The sequence below is a fragment of the Hipposideros armiger genome, unplaced genomic scaffold (assembly GCF_001890085.2).
Source record: "Hipposideros armiger isolate ML-2016 unplaced genomic scaffold, ASM189008v1 scaffold_139, whole genome shotgun sequence".
In the NCBI taxonomy this organism is placed as follows: domain Eukaryota; kingdom Metazoa; phylum Chordata; class Mammalia; order Chiroptera; family Hipposideridae; genus Hipposideros; species Hipposideros armiger.
Genome location: NW_017731489.1, coordinates 377,395 through 392,430, shown reverse-complemented (window position 1 = coordinate 392,430; position 15,036 = coordinate 377,395). Strand labels below are relative to the sequence as shown.

At 46.2% G+C, this 15,036-nt stretch overlaps 1 protein-coding gene across 8 annotated transcripts in view; it reads left to right on the top strand.

The window, feature by feature from the left end:
- The window catches only part of ENOX1 (ecto-NOX disulfide-thiol exchanger 1), a 524,830-nt gene that overhangs the window by 401,478 nt on the left and 108,316 nt on the right, over positions 1-15,036 (top strand). For all 8 annotated transcript variants that reach the window (XM_019650344.1, XM_019650343.1, XM_019650337.1 and 5 more), the window contains one exon: positions 1,446-1,658. In XM_019650344.1, coding sequence (XP_019505889.1) covers positions 1,446-1,658 — 213 coding nt within the window. The remainder of the gene's footprint in view (positions 1-1,445; positions 1,659-15,036) is intronic.

The window sequence follows — 15,036 nt, the reverse complement described above, 5'->3', positions numbered from 1 at the left end:
TGATGGCCATTCCAGAAAAAGGGTTCCAAAATTGCTTTGAAGGGTGGACTAGGTGCTGGCATCAGTGTATAGCTTCCCAAGAGGAGTACTTCAAACGTGACCATAGTGATATTCAGCAATGACGTATGTAGCACTTTTTCTAGGACGAGTTCACGAACTCAATTGTCTGACCTTGTATGTATATGTGTGTGTATGTATATGGGTATGTACAAGTGTTTATATATAAAAACTATATATAATATAATAACATAAACACTATATAATACTATATATTACATACACACACACACACACACTGCATAAAGATACCTCTGACACAGCAGGTAGTCAGTATTTGTCAAATAAATGAATCTTCTATTTTAATTTTGTGCCTTATTTTTAGAATTCAGTCTCTACCCAGTTTACTTGAAAACTGTAGGATATTTTTCTTAAATCACATTTTCCAGGGGTAGGAAAATACCAGACTCCTCCCTTCAAGTTTGCCTGGAAAATATGCAGTGAGCCTTCAGCAGTAGAATCAATTAATATTGTAATAACTGGCACGTAACTTCCAGTTCAAACTTGCCTGTTCTCCACCTCCACTCCCCACAGCACAGGTCTGCACCAGTAACCATTCCCAACAAGCAAGCCCATTTGTTTTCTCGGAAATAAATTTTATCACTTATTTTCCAGTGGAAGCCCATACCCCACCTGTCCTGTCTCCCTCCCCATCACACACCCCTTAAACCAGGCTCAGCTGGGTTTCCAATGGCCTTCCAAAGCAAACACTGACCACCCAGGCCCTCTTTTGTTGGAAACATGGAAATACTCTATTTTTCAGCCTAATCAAATACGTTATATTAAACCTAAAATGAAATTCGTTTTGAACTGCAGTCAAACAAGAAAGGACTTATTCCTACTACCACCTCGGGAACAATATCTTACATTGCAACCAGTTTTAAAGTAATTTAATCTGTCATCCATATTTTGACACTAACTCAGCTGATTCTATAAGTCAGAAAACTGGCATCACCTGTATAATATTCCTGTATCATATCGCTGTGTAATATTTCTGGTGAAAGAATAAAGAAATGAAGTGGAGACCACATAAGTTACTAGCAGCTTTTCAAGCCAGACTCAAGAAAGAGAAATCAGGGTTTGGAGGAAGAATGAGATGGTACCGAATTACAAAGAATGCCCAGAATAGATCCACAATTGAGCTCATCAAGTTGGTAGATGGGAGGGCGAATCACCCTGCATTTCTTGGATGTCTGTGATGCCAGGGGGTTCAATGAGAAAAGAGAAGTTAAGTGATGATAGAGCGATGGATGTCAGGAAAGCCAATTCGTCAGATTCTGAAAATGTATCCATTCAGATGGGCCACGCTCTGTCTTTTCAGAGGAACCAATGTCAAGTGTATTTCCTTGCCTTGGTGTGATTTGTGCTTGGCGGTTTTCCGTTTCCAGATGATAGCAAGTTTTCAGAGGCTATCACAGTGCTTCTTTCCTGGATCGAACGAGGCGAAGTGAATCGCCGTTCCGCAAACCAGTTCTACTCCATGGTGCAGTCGGCCAACAGCCACGTCCGCCGGCTGATGAATGAAAAAGCCACCCATGAGCAAGAGATGGAGGAGGCCAAGGAGAATTTCAAAAGCGCCTTAACCGGAATCCTCACTCAATGTAAGTAAGACGTTGGGGGCCATCAGTCTTGTTGTGATCTTGCCTTTCCTTTTTTGTATTCCTTTTATTTTATTTGTCTTTTTTCATGTGGGGGTAAGTAGTTCAATAATTTCCCGCTTTCCTCCATATTGAATGGCACCTCATAACCTATTTCATGTTGGGTGGCGACTTGGAGGAACACGGACCCTTCCCTGAGAGCTTACTTCTCCAGGTGAGCAACGTTTCTGTAGCTTTTCATCAGAACACCCAGCCGGGCCACCAGGTCAAGGCAGCCAGATGGACCGGTGCCTGCTGCACCCCCCCACAGCTCACAGCACACCTGCGGGCTGCCACACGCACCCACATGTCCCCCTTGTGTGGACAGTAGGAGGAGACCCTGAACACTTTGTCCCTGGGCTCTGTTTAGGAACCAGGTACCGTCAGGAAACCTCCTCCCCGGGATCCTTTCATTGAGGTGAGCGCCGGCTGTCAACACGAGCAACTCAAGAGGAGAGATTTTTCTGCAGGATTATTTGTTGGCCTTTCTTCCTTTGGAAAGCAAATCGCCTTGACTACTCAGTGCTAGTGATTTTTCATGTCCAGATCCTAAATTGATGAGGGGGTTTCAATGGGGCTTTCTCATAGAACAATAGTCAGGGTAATTACCCAAGGCTCTATTCAAAAAAAGGGCATATATTTTTTCAATGGGCATTCTATCTGTGTCTGTAGTTAATGTCACAGCGTCATAATGCATCACAGCTGCTGATGTCCCCTTGCTTGGTAAAAGCCATCGAATAACACTGTAACAATGCCATGCTCCACTCCATGCCAGGTGCCGGGTGCCACACGGGACGGTGACATATGCGAGTTATGTATTCATTGTGAGAATAAGTATAATTGTCAATGACAAAATGTGCTGAAGACCTGTCACTCTTTCATCAGTGTAAACCCAAGGGATCATGTATCTGTGAGAATAGGGAGACAGAGGGGCCTGAAAAACCAGGGTCTTACGTGTAAAAGTGTTTCATATGAATTTGTTGTCAAGAGACCATTTTTGCAGCAGTGTAAAATATTATCTAAGACACTCCCAAACATAAACTCAGATAAGTGACCAAATATCCAGTATGAGACCAACCTGGGAACCTGTCTTTACAGAAAAGGACTAGGAGAAATAGAGCTGCTCTGTGTCTCGCAGACCACCATCAGACCACCTTACCCAGAATCCCCAGCCGTGAGGAATGGCCCTTTATCCACTGTGTGTCCAGCACTTCTGAAGTCAGGGTTGCTAGGGATAGGATAAACAAAGCCCACGAATATTGGTACCACCTTTTAAAGGAGGGAAGCAAAGAATGGATTAGTAGATGGAAGGAAGTAAGGGTGGGTTACTAATAGAGAGAAGGGAGTGAGGGAAAAGCCACCCAATTTTAATAATACATACAGGTTTCTGCAAAGTTATGGCAAGAAGCCAAATACCCAAACTATAGAATAATCATCGACATCAATTCTAAATGAAGTCTCACTTCTACACAGTTTAGCATCCCACCTGGCAGGGGAGACTCAATCCTTGACTTTGACCATGAAGACCCAGGCAGCCCCATGTTAGAAAAGGGGAGGAAGTTGGTTTTCTTTGGCAGTATCTATTGAAAGAAGCTCCTATTAAAACAAGGCCCCCATCACGTGGCTGGAAGAATGTGCTATGCCTGCCTGATGTGTACAGGCATGAGCTGGCCTCGGTTTGAAAGCCCGGAGAGCCAGGCAAAGAAGTCTATATGTGGGGAGCCAAAGCTCAGAGTTGCATTGCTGACAAAAGCCAGACTGGAAACTGAGGCTGAAATCTGCGCAGTGAAGGGTAACGGGCTTCCTAATGGGGTTGAGCATCTGCCATTGGCAGTATGGAAGTCCACGGGCCTCGTCCCCTGTGGGTACCACACAGCACATGGAGGAACAGCAGGATGGGCGCTATGTGCAGGCAGGCTGCCTCGGTCCCCCGGGGCTGGAGCACGGCCCGGAATTCTGGAGGCAAATCCCGTTTCATGGAAACCACAGGAGTGGGGACACTTGCCATTGATACGTCTCAGGGACCTCAACTATAAAACCTCAAACATTCACTTCTTGCTTTTCCTCTTCAAACCTGTTCCCCTTTGGGTTTTTCTTCCCATTTTAATAGATCCCCAAACCAAGAAGCTGTAATTTTCACACCCACCACCAACCCCACATCTAGGCCTTTAGAAAGCTCTGTTGTTGCCACCTTCACACAGAAGCACTTTCCTGCATTTTAACTGCCACCATTCAAGTGCAGGCTGCCTGAGCACCATCACAGCCTGGCGTGTCTGGTAGATACTGTGTCCTCCCGCGAGTGACAGGAGACCCTACCAAGCTCTGTCTTAAAGAAATGGAGTTTTTCTCTTTTCACACCCAGTAAAACCCAGATTTAGGTGTTTGTTGGCACTGGTTCAGTGTTGCAGGAGGGCTGTGAGGCCTGAGGTTTCTATGATGCTGTCAGCTTTTCCGGGATGGCTGTCTAAGATGACTGCTGTCGCTCCTGCCATCACGTGGGTTTTTGTTGTTGTTGTTGTTGGTTTTTAAATAGGCTGAATTACATAAGAAAAAGAAGAGACGAAAAGAAAGAGGAAGGGGTTGTACCTTTAGAGCAAGAAAACAAAACTTGCCCAAAAAGCCCCAGCAGACTCTCATTTATGCCTCATTGTGCAGAATTATAATATTACACATGGCCTTGCCTCGCTACGAGGGAAATGGGAAACGTGCTCTTTTGACTGGGTCCATTGCTCTCCAGAATACAACTGGAGTTCTGCCAGCAAGGAAGGAAGTAGGGGGAATGGCTACCGGGAGGCATGTCGCAGGTCCTGCTACACATAGTTCTTCCTTTTCCACTTTTGCTCCGGTTTAGTCTACTTTTTCAGACGTCATCTGATATGTAATTCAGGTCCTGTCTTCCCCACTTAAATCCCCTGAGTAGCTTCCCATTGCACTGAATACTATCCACTCTCCCTAACCTGCAAAGCTCTCCGTGTCGTCTGTTTCCTGAGTCACTGTGCGTCATCCACATTCACTCTTCCCAGCTGAGCCCTTCAAAGCTACCTCCCACCTCCAAGCCTTTGCACATCTGTTCCCTCTGTCTGATGTGCAGTTCCCCCCACTCGTCACATGCTCCAGTCCTTCTTCTCTTTTGGGTCTTGGCGGAAAGGTGACAACTCCTGCAGGGAGGCCTTTCTGATCCACCAGGTTCACCATCACTGCATCTTATTAGGGCCTTTAGAACACTTATCAAAATGTGTGATGATTTAGTGATCTGTAATCTGCTTTTGATTATTATATGAAGCATCGCAAAGGAAGTGACATGTCTCTTTTAGTCATCCATACGTGTCAAGTGTCTGGAGCAAATGTTTGGTGATGAGTGAGTGGATGAGGAGTAAATTGGAGCGAAGGCAGGCAGGAAGCCCGAAACAGTGAGGTTAGAAGTTTCCAGGGACCTCATAGAACAGTTTGGCTTTGGTGTTAGAACAGTCGGCGGATAATGAGGTTTCCACTTGCATGTGTAATCAAGCAAATCATAAAAAGCACTCACTAGCTACACTTTTGTTGGAAATTGCTATACTTTACCAGATACTGGGTAGCACACTAAAGGATCTGAGGAGGACTGAGATGGAAGTCAACAGAAAAATTCATTTTGACATAGCCCCCATTGTAACTGTCCCACAACCTTCACGTTTCCCATGTTCTTATCACTATCTGGGGGACCCCGCTTAGCCCTGTAATTTGGTTCTGGGAAGTATTTCAGCAGTCAGCAGATACCAACAGAGATGGCGAGAATTGCCGCTGATCTTGAGAGCCTTCAGTGCTGGCTGAGGGGTTCACACCCCAGCCATGGAGAGTCTGAGGGGTTCACACCCCACCATGGAGAGCTTGAGGGGTTCACACCCCACCATGGAGAGCTTGAGGGGTTCACACCCGACCATGGAGAGCTTGAGGGGTTCACACCCCACCATGGAGAGCCTGCGGGGCCTTCCCATGAGTCCCTGACAGCCAAGACCCTTCAAGGAGACCTGAAGAAGGGGGATACCTTAAACAAGAGCCTCAGCTGGAATGACGGCTGTGAGGCAGACCAGGAAGACTGCATATCTCGCTGCACAACCTCAGAATGTCCCATTCTCTTCTGTGGGCTTTCACAAAGCTGACTGCTCCCCAGAAGCAAAGGGCGAGCGCATCCTAACATTCATCATGGAAATACTAGCAGTAACCTGGCCAGACTGGCAGGGAGGTGCTCATTTCGCCGCCTTTTGAATTTTAAATGTATCTCATATCACATCTGGTGGAGTTATTTTCGCTCAACCACCTGTTTTGCTTTCTCCAGCTCGGTTCAGTGTGGTAGGGTGACTTTGGTGCTGGTGCATAGAGTTGCCTCAAAAACAGTAACTGGTAAAGTCCACGGTGATTGACATGCTCGCTGTTTTTTCCCAAAGCAGCGCCAGTCATACCCCCATTTATCTGCATTACGTTCCTGGCAGGCACCATGGGAATCACAGTTTGGCTGCCGCGTTTGGAATGAGATGAGGATAGTTCAGCACTAAAATTTCGGGAATGGCAGCTCAGCTTTCTTTCCCCGAAGTGGCTGGAAATGTGGTTATTCAGCAGGAGCCCTGAGGGCTCCCTCCCACATAAAAGACCCCCACAGTATCAACACCCCTCCCCCTATAGGCAGCCCCTCCATCAGAAAGCCAAGCGGAGGGGAAATTGTTCTGAGGCAGTGTGGAAGCAGACATATTGATGAACTAGCTTATTACTGCAAGTGTGGCTGGCTTGGGGTCCCGAAGGGAGGGCTCATTTAAGAACTTCCAGGAACGTACAGGTACATTACGAAGTTTGAAGCTTGGTGAAAGAGTGGGTCCCTCTATGGATTTTGCTGGAAATAGCCAATTGGTTGAACAGGCGAAGGGCATGTCATTAAGCGTTAGCCCATTAAGTCAGATTTGATGTACCTATCTTCCTGCCTTGCTTGTTATATGTGTCCTGCCTTTCATATTTGAGCAAATAGCATTTGCTCAGAAGGGAAAATTAAGAGCCATTAATGATAACCTAAAGAAAAAGTTGTGACTTATTTCAAGATCTACATTCAAGTTCAGCAGTGACAGTCCAGCTTTGGTGGTGGTGGGTTCTGCCAACATATATTTAAGTTCTAGCCTTTTTCGTATCTCTGACCTTCATCCCAGGATCAGCTATTAAACATAATCAAATAGGCAACTTAAATCTTAGCCTTGAATTAACACACGAGAGTTTGGGGAGTACCACCTCCGTTCACTTCTGTCTAGGAGTTGTTGTTTTTTTGCTTTTAAACATGGATGCACACTTATCGCAGGCATTAGATGAGGACATCTTCTATCCTGCTGTGGCATGTGGGGCTGTTTCCTCCTTTCTGGGCCAGCTGAGTACATCTCATTCTTAGATACGTAAGAAAGAGAAAAAAATTCCGGCACAAATCAGTCATCTCATTCATGTGTCATCCTATCCTCATATCATCCTTGTCTCATGTTTATGTTATTTCTTAAACTGTCCATTTGGCAGAAACTTCCCCAGGTTTCCCAACTGAAAGACTTTTGGGGTTTGATGCTTCGCTTTTAAAAAGATGTATACGCCATAGGCACTCCCCCTCGGCCCGCCCACCTTCAAGTTTTCCGTTCCGAGCAAAGCCTGTCGTTTCAGAGCTCAGAGAGGAATTGTTGCTCAAGTTCAGGAAGCGTGTACCGCGGCATTCAATTATTAATATGCGTGCCAAGACGATCAATTGGGCATGCCTTGTCACAACATCCACGTATCTAATGAAAATTTAAACACCCCGTGATATTCCCATTTCGGCACTTTCCCAACATGCTTCCTGGTGAGAGAGCAAGGAACGAAGTGGGGAAAAGGCAAATGGGAGAGCAGGCGGCAGTGGAGCCGAGCTTATTAATATTCATTTAAGAATCCGTGCCTTAAATGCAATGAGCAGGATGGAGAAGTAGAAACGGTAGAATGTCAGAGCTGGAGGGGGCTTGAGGGACGCACGGGCTCCAACCCCCTCATTTTCCCGAGGAGGAAACCGAGGCTCAGGCACCAGACGGGATCGTCTTGGTCATTTAGCAGTTCGTGGGGAGATGAGAACTCAAGACTCGCGGCTTCTCGTACCATTTGCTTTCTACCGCCAGGTGCTTGTTATTATGAGGAATGAAAATAAGCAGAGGAGGATAGTCTTACTGTAAATGTAGAGTTTACAGGTGGAGTTATGTAAGTATGCTGGCACCACACTGAGTACAAATGCTGCTCTCTGGTTAGAAAATGGAGCACTTGCCTCTAGCACGACCCCCAGCCTGGCTTCTGTCTCACTGTTCCCCTTGAGACCTTGGCCGTCTGTTATAGCTCATAACCATCTCCCTCTGTCCTGCCATCTGCAGCTCCTGTTAATACTATCTCCTTGAGCATTTAGTTACTTTCTAAGCATTGGGTTTTTGTTTATTGTTTGTTTGCTTTTCCCTCTAGCAAGATTTCGGGCTAAATAGACACAGAGGCAACTTACCGGTCTCATTTCTGAGCACCGGGCCCCACTCCCAGGTCTGGCCTGACTCTTGGAAAGCACCTCAGTACAAAGACTGGTTGCTGATCAGGTATCATAGGTGGAAATGACGGTGGCGTTGAAAGTTGAGCTGGGGGCTAATAACTGCAAAACATATTCTAACCGTTGGTTTTTTGAGTAAACCTTGCTCTCCACTGGCTGTGCCCTAATATACCATCCCCCCCTTAAAGTAGAATATGGAGAATATACATTTGTTGAGGATTTTGCAGTAGTGTTTTGCAGTAGTGTTATGACAGTGCTGTTATTTAATAGTATTTTAACCTGGAGATTGGGAAGGTTAGAACTATCATGCAAATTTGCTTTTTACATTGATGGTAGGCATTTGCATCAACCTCACCTTAGATCTTGAAACAGCAAATAATGGAGAGACTTTTGATCAGGCACAAGGAGATCCCGGTTCTAACCCCGGCTCCATCATTAATGAGCCTGGTGACTTTAGAAAAGTCCCTTAAGTGTCTTAGGTCGCAGTTTTCTCATCTCTGTCGTGAAAGCGTTTGACCAGACAGTCCTCTCATGTTCCTGCTCACTCTGAACATTCTACAGCCCTTATCATATCTCTGACTTTGGTCCTTCAATATCTCAGAAAATCTAAACGCAGATATCAGCTGGGACCCGCTCCTGGGCTGATCACAGAACAGAGGGTCAGATCCTTCTCCACGCCAGGCGCTGCTTCTGTCTTGCTGGGGCGGTTATTTCTGCTGGGCAGCACTGTGAATTTGAAGCCACATTTCCCCCCCCACCCCGACGGGGTGTGTGGCCCCCTCACCCTGCTGGTGCCGCAAACTGGCCCGAGTTCCTGTCAGAGAGCCTGCGCCTTGCACTCACTGGTCCCTCTCTCACGTCCTCATCTGGTCTCTTGACTAAAATCGTAAAAGCCTCGGGTGTCTGAATGAATGAGGAAATCCATCCACAAATATTTATTGGGTTCCTTTTAAGTGTCAGGCAGTCCGCTAAGAGCTACAGTGAGGGGTCTCTGATCTCCAGGTGCACCATGACCCCACGCTTCCAGCAGATGGGGGTCCTCGTCCACATTTCTTCTGCCTGAGAAGCTCTTTCTGAAATCACTTACTTCTTATGAACATCCCAGCTAAACATTTTATTTCCACCCAGGGAAATTTGACTCCTGTGTCCCTACTGTGGAAAAAGTAATTTTATGAGGTGTTAAAGTGTTCTCCCATGTCTGTGGCCACCATTACCCTCCTTCATCCCTGGGAAAAAATTCCCCTAGCTGCTTTAGCAACTTGACAGGTTTTCTGTGCCGCCTCAAAATCACACCGATTGGTATATTTGTCGATGCTTTAAGTGCTGGAAACATAATTTTCATTAAAAATACTTCTTTGCTCTCAGGGAATAAACGTCCAGAGAAAATATTATTTATAAGAATTTCCAAGTCAAGGCTGAACACAGAATTTCCTGTTCACAGGGCACCAAAGTGATAGTAGAGCGGGTGGGAGCCCGCCAGAGCTGAGTTGAGCGCTTTCGGTATCTCTCCTTTCAGTCTCACTGAAAATATACAGACTGAGCCAAGTAGTACCACTGTGATAGTAACATTAAAAAAAATTGAATGATAGCAAATATGAGAGAAATAAATTTTTAAAAAAACCTAAAAAATTAAGTTTTAGACTCTGGAACAATAGAGAATTGTAGGATGCCAGATTTCAAGAACTACCGTAGTGCATGTTGAGGGAAGCAATTCAGGGAAGATACAACTTGGGGAGTTAAAGATGGAAACCCGGATACCTTGACATGAGCCCAGCTGTAGGAACTGAAGAAGAAGCCATTGCCAAGTGTAAGGGGGAGGCATGTGTGTGTGTGTGTGTGTGTGTGTGTGTGTGTACATACGTGTACGTGTGTACGTATGCACCCTGGTGGTGTTTGCTGGGGGAAGGGGGGCTGTGAAGAAACCGTCTCTGAACTACTTTGGAAAGAATCCACATACAAAACAAAAGAAAAAAATGTACAAAAAGGGTTTTAAAGCCAGGACACTTGCAAACTAGATCTGATGACAAGTGAGGTGTCAGTAAAGTTACTTTAAGGCGGAGGTGACGTGCTCTTGACTCTTCGTGCACCTGAAAATGAGTAGTTTAGTGGTCACGCTCCAACGAGAGAGAGAGCTGTGCCCAGGGAGAATGATGGGACAGTAGCCACAAGGTGAGAGGGTTTCTGCTGAAGGTGACGTGTGCTTGGGTGTGGAGGCACCTTTTCTAGCAGGGTGGTTGTGCGACCCTCAAAGCCAAACGTTTACCACCTGCACCTTCGCAGACGAAGCTTGCAGACCCTGTTCTGTGGGGTCACAGCGCCAGAAAGCGTTTTCAGGATGGTCAAGCTCACCCACTGTGCTGTGGGGTCTGGACGGCTGGAGGCTCCTTTGGCCACACAGCGCCTTAGCGGTGGAGCGGTGACCACGGCTTCCTGACCCTCCCTCCTCTCTCACACGCAGCCCTCCAATGAGGGTGCGCCCCCTGAAAGCCTTTCCGTGCCCCCACCTCCTTACGTTTGCCCTGCTGGGGCTCATGACTCAACATCAGTGATCAAGAAAAGCAGGGCAGACTGAATTTTCGATGAAAGTGTGTGTGGAGAGCACACGCCCAGAGTTGAGTCCAGTCTGGTAGGCGCACATGTGGGGGCCCTTGTTCCAGACACTTCGATTCTTTTCCCACCGTCTTTCAGATTCCTCCGTCCGCTCTCAGGGAGGGGTCAGTGCAGCTCGCTTCGCTGCCCCATCATAGCACCAAATGTTAGGCCTCTTGGTGGCAGAAAATTCTACTCACCTTAAGGTGTGGGTCCTTCCTGCCTGCTTTGGCAGTTTCCACGAGCTCCCTTATAATACTTCTTCCACTGTGATTCAATCATGTACCGGTTTCCCGCACTATCCGAAAGTAGTGTTGCTATGAAAATCTTTCATAAGCCGAAAAGGGTATAAAGTGAAGATGCAGTTACCATTAATTTATATGGAAACATGTCTGAGGGTTCCCAGACCCAGAAAACAACCTACCGAATCATACCAAATACACAGAATTCCATCCAGTTTTACGCTAAGTGTGACGCCCTTATGAGCTTTCTTAGGCTTTTCTGATACCTTAAGACACTTTTTGCTAACGGGTTGCACAAAATCAATGGAGATAAAGCACAGATGCTGACAGACACAGCGCAGAGCCCTGGCAGCTGGATGCTGAGTGTGTTCCCGGGGGAGGGGCTTGGCTTGGCGGGGTCACCCTCGATACTGGCTGTGCGGCTGCCTCTCTGCCAGCTGCTGCAAAATAGACGCAGAATAAAATTTTCCCTTTTTGCCTTTTGTCATAAAAGCAAAAATCCCCTTTGGATTTTTTTTTTGGTTTGTGAAAACAGATAGTGATACAGATCTTTTGTAAATAGTGAAGTGTTCTAAAGCAAACTTTCAAAAAGTGATGGGGAGTGGGGTACCTGTACCTGGTAGCATGTCCCCATACCCCCACCCTGCAGGGCTGCAAGGACCAGCAGTGGCTTTGGATCTTTTTATCTCCAGCATCTAGTATAGCGTCTGGCACGTTACACTTCACAGTGCTTGTAAGACTTTGGCCCACAGCATCGATACATGTACAAATGAGTACAAATACATGATTCGAAGTTGGGCATATGCGATTTCCATTCCCAGCTTCACTACTTGCTAAGTACATGACCTTGGACAAGTAATTCTATCTTTCTGTCAATTTCAGTTTCTTTGTCAGTGAAATGGGTAGAGCACCTGCCTCAGAGGGTGGCTGGGGAATTTAAATGAGAAAATAAAATGAAAAAAAATTTTTTTTAAACTGAGCCATCCTGCCACCTGTTGGCAGCTCAGCGGCTGCTCAGCTCAGGCCGGGCATCAAACCGCTGTTGCTCATAAAATGAAATTGAAATGTTTTAAATCAGAGGGTCTCAAACTGCAGCCTGCATTGGAATCACCTGGAGAGCTTGTTCAACCACAACCTGCTGGATTGGTGATTGCCAGAGGCAGAGGGCGGGGTGGGGGAAATGGGTGAAGGGAGCCAGAGGCACAAACTTCCAGTTATACGATGAAGAAGTCCGGGGGTGGAATGTGCAGTGTGATGACTAGAGGTGGCAATACTGTCTTGAATATTTGAAAGTTGCCAGGAGAGTAGATCTGAAAAGTTTTCATCACCAGAAGAAAAAATTGTACATGTGAGGTGGTGAGTGTTAACTGGACATATTATGGTGATCATTTTTCAATGTACACAGATATCAAATCGTGTTGTACACCTTAAACTTACACCAAGTTACATGTCAGTTATATCTCAATAAAACTGGAAAAGATGAATTAAAAAAAAAAATAAGAGTCTGCTGGAACCCACCCCAGAATTTCTATTCAGCAGGCCTGGGGGCTGAGCATTTGCATTCTAATAAGTTCCCAAGAGGTGTTGATGGTGCAGGTCCAGGAACCACACTGAAAACCGCAGCCAAGCACAGGGGCTGGCCCAGTAAGTCTAAGGAATTTGAGAAACAGCCAGCTGCTGCTATATGATTTTCATAGCGCCACGATTGCACTTAGTGGTGGCTCCGAGAAAGCACGGCCATCATGGGGAGGGTCACGAAGTAGAAGAGATACCCCGAAACCAGGCCCCTCCCCTTCCTGCTGGATGGAGTCAGCGCAAGGAGTCAGCCACTGAGCAAAGGGGATTGGTGAGCCTGCTTGTTTCTTGTTTCTGTGGCTCATAATGGAACTGCAAATGCACCTAGCTCTGATGGAGAGATCTGCTATCATGTAATTCATGCCTATTCTCATCCATCAGGAGCGGCAACCACTAAATGTTTGATTACCAGCTATTGACAAGGTCATCAACAGTTGGTTGCCTTGGTGGGTGTGAACTGGCAGTGCAGTCCGGCCATAGCTCTCAAAAATTAGAAATGCAGATATCCCCCCTCCTAGCTGTCCTCCCTACGGCTAAGAATTTCTTACCACGATATTTATGTAAGAATGGCACGAGATTTGCAGCCTTCTTAATACACGTGCGAATAGATCTCCATGATATGTGAAGTGAAAAAAAGCGAGGTACAGCACAGTGTACGTAATGTTAGCACTTCTGTGTAAGTAAAACAGGCCGCACAACGAGACACAGCGTGCTCTCCCTGCGTGACGGTTTCTCTGGACGGATATGCTGGAATATGTTAGCAGTGGTTACCTTTACAGAGACAGACAGGGTGGCCGCACAGTCAGGATGGGAAAGTAGATTTTCCTTTTCATTTTATTCCTTTTTGCTTAGAATTGCGTGTTACTTAATTAGTCAATAGGGTTAATCTAGGCAGAAGGATTTGTTGGATTTAAAAAGCCTGATACATGCTATATATTGTAAGGAACCATCAAAGTGATCATTTCCTCATGGATTCTCATTTTGTTCCTTTCCAAAACGCTTGAATTATACGCATTATTAAGGGGATCTCCAGTGCCCTGAAATGTGTTGATTTATGCAAAGGTTAAAAAGCCACTGTCTAACATCTTTCCATGTATTTGAACAACGTCACCATTTCCTGTTTGTTTAAAATTTACTGAAAACATCCTATTTTTTTGGTATAATTTGATCAGCATATTTTCCCTTCTTTCTATCCCCGTCCCATTCCCCAAGAGAACCCAAAATCTCTGGCCTCATCGAGTCAGGAAGTTCAGACTAGAATTTCCTGACCTCCTGCTGTTGGTGTTTTGGCCTCAGGTATAAAACGGGGCTGTAAGGAATTCACAGTGTCAGCAGTGCTCTTTTCCATCCTCTGAAGACAAAACCCCAGAATGCTCTTTTTCCGTCCTCGACTTGAAATTCCAGTCCATGCGTCCTTAATGCTAGGGTTTGACCATGTTAATCCCGTTTCCTGGGCTTCCCGCCAGAATGACTGGCAGGCTTCTCCGAGCTCTGGCCCCAGAGCCTGCCAGAGGGAGCGCACAGAAATCTCTCTGGGAATCTCTCATAGCCGCTTCTCCTTGCCTGTCCCTGTCGTGTTTGACATTAACTGCTTCTCCCTCTGGCTTTGTCTTGCTCCTCTGGGTGTCCTCAGAGCCCAAATCACTTACTACATTCCGTCCGTTACAATTCTTCAACCCAGGGCCAAGGCTCATGGGCGCCACCCAGCTTAGAGTGTTTAAAGACAACAATACGAAGGTCTCCTATTTCTTATTGTTACACGCCTTAGAAAAATCTCTTATGAGCTATTCATAGAGGATTTGGGGGGGGGGAAAATGTTATGCCTTCAGGGAAAATAGGATTTTCTCCGAACGCTGTAGAGTTAAGGCTCTCTCGTGAGCCCAGATAGCATTAGAAACAAAAATTAAGCTTGGAAGGTTAGTTCGAGGTGCTCTATTTAAGCAGGCCTACTGCGGGTAAGGACTTAATCAGTTTCTCCAGGTATTCAGGACACTAAATGGATTGGAGGCTCTTTTCCAGCTGCTCAGCTGGAACAAATGTTGCAGGAGGCACAGGAACTATGAGAAAGAACGCGTCAGAAGGACGCAAAAGAGAACGGGCTGTGCCTGTGTGCTTTGGGGGAACCTGATCTTTCTCTACTGCTGCTTTCAGTGCTTTTCTGTCCGGAGCTCAAAATTCAGGAGCGTTGTGCAGCCCAGAAATTGGCAGTTGCGTCCTTCCCAGGAGGCTTGTTCACGTTGTTCTGTTTCTGGGTAAATGGATGTCCTGTTTTGAGCTTTTCTTCCCTGGGAAGATGGAAGACAGATCATTTATAAAGTTCTCTCTCAAGTAAAGAGTGGGCTCTGGACTCAGCAGATGCCCGAACATTTTGTCAGGTGGGGCCAAG